The 6,257-nt window shown below is 44.7% G+C and overlaps 1 protein-coding gene and 1 long non-coding RNA gene across 2 annotated transcripts in view; one reads left to right on the forward strand and one right to left on the reverse strand.

The window, feature by feature from the left end:
• UHMK1 (U2AF homology motif kinase 1) overlaps positions 1-2,352 on the reverse strand; it is a 25,338-nt gene extending 22,986 nt beyond the window's left edge. The window contains exons 1-2 of the mRNA XM_002715084.5: positions 1,902-2,352; positions 315-607 (exon numbers count right to left, since the gene is read on the reverse strand). Coding sequence (XP_002715130.1) covers positions 315-607; positions 1,902-2,169 — 561 coding nt within the window. The 5' untranslated portion in view covers positions 2,170-2,352. The remainder of the gene's footprint in view (positions 1-314; positions 608-1,901) is intronic.
• A 54-nt stretch (positions 2,353-2,406) lies between these two features.
• LOC138850510 (uncharacterized) lies at positions 2,407-4,592 on the forward strand. The gene is made up of 2 exons (XR_011390333.1): positions 2,407-2,524; positions 3,398-4,592. It is a non-coding gene; the product is annotated as an uncharacterized lncRNA (long non-coding RNA).
• Positions 4,593-6,257: the final 1,665 nt, after the last annotated feature.

A 6,257-nucleotide genomic window follows, 5' to 3' on the forward strand; every position in this document is an offset into this window, starting at 1 on the left:
CCGAAGACACCAAAAACAGTAACTCAGCAATTAACCAAATGCTCACAGACTAAAAAAAGCTTTCTATGTAGGTTAAGTACTTTTAATAATTTCAGAACTCTCTTGGGCTTCATTAGATCCTCTTACCTGACCCAGACATATGTCCTTTGATGACACTGAAATTCTTCTAATTTGCTTCCTCACCAAGCAATCTCAATATTTGAGACAGAAATGCCTCTGAAGCCCCTACTAAACTACTCTTCTTATTTAAAAACATTTGGCTTAGACCCCTTAGATTTTAAACTGTTAAAGAGAAAAGAAAAGGTGTTTCCTACCTGATTGCCTTCTTTGAAGCTGAGTCCAAAGTCAATGAGTTTAAAACATTCGTTCTCTGCACTCCACAGTATGTTGCGCGGTTTGAGGTCTGCGTGGACGTAACCCTCATGATGAAGGAAAGCAAGGGCTTCCAGAACATCTCTGGCACAATGCTGTATCATCCACATGGAACAACCCTGGTGACTGGAATATAAAAGCAATTCCGAAACACTGACATCCAGGAGTTCAAGCAACAGACAGCGTGATGGCACATTTGGAGAGAAGTGGATTGTAAAGACTCCATATAAAGTCACTAGAAAAAGAAATGAATTATAATACTTTAAAAATCAGACTCACAGTAAGTTCCTACTAATGTAGGTAACTCTGAAACACAAATTTGGGATAGTAACTTTCATGAGCAAGCAAGTTTCCACTGTAATTTATATTTCCCATGAATAAGATCTCTGGGCAAGCAGCTCATTTTACTAAAACAAAATAGAACACCCTACCATGGCTGATTACCATTCAAAGATATTAAATATGGCACAATTATTCAGACTGCATTTCACCAGGCATTCAATGATGGATAAATACACACTTTGAGTGACAAGCAAAAATTGTTAAAAATAAAAATTCAAATATTTAGGATTTTAAAAGGAAAATGTTACAATGTGCAGAAAACAAAATGATGACTGCTTCTTGATGCAAAAAAAATTCCTTAACATAAATATCAAGAGATTATTCAACAAGTTCTTAAGCCTGCAAAAATCTTCCCTCTTCAATACCAAGGTTATAATGACATGCCATTTTACTAAACGGGGAAAAAAAAAAAAGGCGGCACAAGTGTTAAGAAATATTTCTGCAAAACGGCATTATAGAAAAGGTCACTCTTCAAATTAAATACGGATTATACTTGCCAAGAAGTAAGACAGTTCTTTATTAGCCAAAGCTGTAACTAATTATAAATTCTCTGCTGGTGTATTGAGAGACTGTTTTCATAAAGCTATCATCAGCGATCATCACGTATCTTATGGTACATTCTGAATATCTGAGTCATGAAGCATAGTATTAGAGGAAAGTTACCCTGTTCCTAAATCTTTCACCCGCAAGATTCCTTAACTTATGGACCCCTATGTATGTACTGAATAATTTTTTCCAAATGATACTAAACACATATCTATCACACTAAACATGTCACGTGGCAGCTGTGCATTATTAGCATTTAAATTACAAGCCCTAGCAATATTTCCTATTTTCCACTGGTATGCAGAGATTTAAAAATTTCCACACAACACATGCCTCCTTCCACTAGAGAGGAATTTTTCCAGCCTAGTAAGTGCGACATTCGCCAATGCGACTCGAGGCAAAACAGACTTCCTGAGCATCTACTGTCACCTCGCAAAGCAGACCACCAACTCCACCGCGCCGCAGACAGTAATAAAGTGAAAGGGGGGTGGCAGTGGGGCCAGGAGCCAGTGAGAAAGACAGGGGCCAGACCCGCTTCCCCCACCGAAAAGACACGGCCGGCCCGGACACCAGGCTGAAGAGACGAGGTGTACGCCTGGACCGAGACTAGGGCAGAGGAGGAGGGAGAAAGCTGCAATTACCGATGTTCCTGTGACCCTGCAACTGCTCCAGCGCTGCTCTCTCTTTGCGGAACCCATACTCGGCGGCCGAGGCCGCAGCCCCGGTGGTTCCTGGCGGCAAGAACTGCTTGAGGGCTCCGGGCGGCGAGCCTGGGGTGCCGCAGCAGCGCACCCGGTACACCGAGGCCGAGGAGCCGCTACCCAGACGGCTCTGGACCTGCCACAGCCGCCCGAAGGCCTCCAGAAACCGCGGCGGCTCCGCGCCCCACGCACAGCCGGACCCTGCCATCGGTGTGGGCTGAGGGCACTGACACCGGAGCTGTGGCAACGCCCGAGGCAGGCTGGCTGGGCCCGCGGTCACATCCCCGCCCGCCGGACCAGCGGCTCCGCAGGGAGGGGCCTGCAGCCGCCACACCGACTCCCGGGACCTCAAGCCGCCATGACACCGGAAACCCTAGTGCGCCGGGCTCCCAGGAGCCGGAAGTGAAGGAAAGAGCCAATCCTACAGGCGGGAGGAGGCGGGCCCAGGAGCTCGGGGGTCTGGAGTTGATTGGCTGGCTGACTTAGGCCGGGCGAGAAGGACTGAGAGATGTTAGCCTTAGTACGGACTGTGCCAGTCCCGATGTCGAGCCGCTTTCGCGCAGGTGCGTGAAACTAAAGCTCGTCCTTTTTCTTGTTGAAGCGACTCCGCTCACCCCGGGGAACTCTGTAAAACTAACCCCAAAGTCCACACCAAATGTCTTGAGGGCTTGGGCCTTGGGAGTGCACAAATCAAGTGAAGCCTCCCTGGCTCTTGCGATTGTTGTGGTCCTGTGGCTCTTCTAAGGTAGCAAGGACATCTAACTGCTGGTATCAAAGAAGCGCAAAGCGGGGAGCCTAGAGGATGGGAAGGCAGAACCCTACCGCCTTAGAACCTGGCTAGAGGGAAGAGAGACAATGGAAATGAGCTCTGATTTCTAGGAAATTGGAGGTGGCAGAATGAATTAAACATGATACAGATTGTAAAGGTAAAAATAGTAGAAACGAAGTGTAGGTGTTAGGGATCCCCAGATAACTCCAAGGAACTCACACATTTAAAAGGTGTAAGTAAAAAGCATTTCATTCCAGTCTGTCTTGTAAAAATAGAATGCATTGTAATCAAGGAGAGCAAATATTGAACTTTTAGAAGTTGACCAGGTGCTGTGGCGCAGCTGGTTAAAGCCTCGGCCTGAAGCGCTGGAATCCCTTATGGGCACCGGTTCGAGTCCTGGCTGCTCCTCTGCTGATCCAGCTCTGCTGTGGTCTGGGAAAGCCCTGGAAGATGACTCAAGTCCTTGGGCCCCTGCACCTGCATGGGAGACCCAGAAGAAGACCCTGGCTCCTGGCTTGAGATCAACTCAGCTCCAGCTGTTGTGGCCATTTGGGAAGTGAACCAGTGAATGGAAGACCTCCCTCTCTCTTCATCTCTACCTCTCTCTGTAACTCTTTCAAAGGAATAAAATAACAATAAAATAACATTTTTTTTTTTTTTTTTGAAGTTAACCAGGTCTTCCTTGTAAAAAATATCCTTAGCAGATAAAGCCACCACCTGCAGTATCGGCATCCCATGTGGGCGCTGGTTGGAATCCTGGCTGCTCCACTTCTGATCCAGCTCTCTGCTATGGCCTGGGAAGGCAGTTGAAGATGGCCCAAGTTCTTGGGCCCCTGCGCCCGCGTGGGAGACCCAGAGGAAACTCCTGGCTCCTGGCTTTAGATCAACATAGCTCTGGCCGTTGTGGCGAATTGGGGAGTGAACCAACGATTAGAAGTCATCTCTCTAAGTCTTTAAAAAAAAAAATCTGTTGTAATCTATATCTTGGTTAAGTGTAAGCCTTTTCCTGGAATACTAGAAATAGGAGTTATTCTGAAAATATTACCTCCATAAAGCTTTATTTCTTTTTTCATTTCTTTAAATATTTATTTATTTATTTGAAAGGCAGAGAGAGAGGGAAAGAGAGAGGCAGAGATCTTCCATCTGCTGGTTCTCTCCCCAAATGCTCACAGCAGCCTGGGTTGGGCTGAAGAGTTAAAACTGTATATGTGCAGGTGTAAAAAGTTAAGCTTAAGCTTACAGGTTTAAACCTTCCTGGTGCAGCTGTGAAAATAAGACAGAGTGAAGTAGCACCTTGACAGTAGGGACTCCATTTTGGAGCACTTGAGACTCCATTCTGAGACAGCAGCGCCCCCCCCCCCCACAGTGAGACTCTGGTCTGAAACTATGATCTCAAATAGTTGGACAATAGCAGTGCACTACATCACCCTTGGCAGAGCACAAAAACCCCCTAGCATGATTGCTCAAGCTTAAAAGTAGAAAGGTTGCACCTGGGTTACCTGGGCTAATAATGAAGATGTGATTTGTCTGTGTCTTACATTGATGTCAAGTCCTAAATGCTAATTGTAAGATTGTAACTGGTATTGTCAAGATTATGATGAATATTAATTTCACTTAGGTTTTAGGTTATGTTGACCCCAGTAACCATATACTCTCTTTTGATTTTATGTACTCTTTTGATCTTAGCAACTGTGTATAGCAACTGTGCATAGCAACCGTGTATTCCCCCCTTCCCAGTTTTGCAGTTTTTGCCTTTATAAACCCTAACCTTTGGTTATTTGGGGCTGCTCTGCTCTTGTATGATCAGACAGTTCCAGCATGCTGGATAATCAATAAAGCTTCCCCTTGCTGTTTGCATAAGAGACGTGTCTCTTGGTGATGTTTTTCTGGTGGTGGACTCTAACAGGGCCAAGCCAAAACCAAAAGACGGTGTTATGGGAAAACAGCAGAAAAATTATTGTTACCTCGGTTCTTTGTCTCACATAGAAAAGAATTTCCAAGTGGACAGCAGAGAGATTTAAAAAGATTTATTAGGGTCAAAGACCTCCAGCCAGAGTGGTAGGGAGGGAAGATTCCTAGAAAGAATGCTAAGGACCCCATGGCACTGGGGTTTTTTAAGTACAATTTCAAAGAAAAAAAAAAAAAACTTGACAATCAGATTGTCATTCAGTTACTAGGCGGGGACAAAACCCATCAAAAGACCTGATCCGCAATCCTTTATCCTATCTGGCTTGCTCAGGATAAAACAAAAAACCATCCAGAACAGTGGGTTCAGTAACTTGTTTTCACAATAAACTGCGAGCTCAGGAAGATGAAATCACCACTCCCTTGCTAGTCTCATGGTAAATTGGAGATTCTTAAGAAAGGAGGGCAGACGTTTTGTTCTTGCTAAAGATAACCTTTTTGGGGAAGGAAGCAAATATTTTAAACCCCAAATTCCTTTGGGACCACCCTGACTACCTATTAATCCATCTGACTCCTCACAACAGGACTTTCCATTCAGGTCTCCCACGTGGGTGTCAGGAATTCAAAAACTTGGGCTACCCTCTGCTGTCTTGTAGGGACATTAGTAGGAAGCTAGATCAGAAACGGAGCAGCTAGGACTCAAACAAGCACCCCCCTATAAGATACAGGCTTTACAGTTGGCCACTTAACTCACTATGCCACAGTGCCCACACCCTTTCTGCATTTCTAACTTCTCTTATAATATGATGTCTTTTCATTGTATCACTTGTTAACAAACAAGATAAATGAAGTAAATAATAGAATTGAGCCATACACAGAAGCGATACCAAGAATAATCCAAAGCAAACGTGCCTTAGAATACCTTTTACAACAGGGCTAGCCAGTATTTTGATTGTTGAGCTTTGAAGATTCAGAGTCTTCCAGAATGAAAGTTATTTTTCTCTGTGGCAGCCAATTCAGAATGGTCTTTGATGGAACAGAGACATAAGCCTCAGCCATTCTTGCTCACTGCCCCAAACACTGATAAACATTGGAATGTATTCCTTGCCCTTGAATCTCAATTGGATTTCACGCCCTATTGTCTTCATTCCCTACCCTGTATTCTTTTCCAGGTTCCCAGGGCTCTGTCCATTTCCAAGAATTCACCTCTGCCTGCAACTCCCTACCCCTACCCCCATCCTAAGCCCCTCTAAAATATAAAAAGGCCCAGCCACTGGGAGTTGGGACCTTCTGCCACATATTCCATCGATGTGCACACTGGCAGTTGGTCACCCACCTCTGCAAATTTTTCTCTGAATGAATTCAATCTGGCTGTAAATTCATACACTGCCTCCTCTCTATTCTGCACCTCTTTTCCTAACAGTCCAGAAAAGATCCTTATCCTCTAGGATTTATACCCTCCACATTGAAAAAGGATGACCCATGTAACCAAGAAGATAATGGGGAAATGACAATATGTGACTTCCTAACATAAAAGACATTGCAGCTCCCATTTTGCTGACTAGTTGTCATATCAAAAGACCCCCAAGCATGCCAGTAGAGAGGCCTCTCTACATGGTTAA

Source organism: Oryctolagus cuniculus, chromosome 7 (genome assembly GCF_964237555.1).
Source record: "Oryctolagus cuniculus chromosome 7, mOryCun1.1, whole genome shotgun sequence".
In the NCBI taxonomy this organism is placed as follows: domain Eukaryota; kingdom Metazoa; phylum Chordata; class Mammalia; order Lagomorpha; family Leporidae; genus Oryctolagus; species Oryctolagus cuniculus.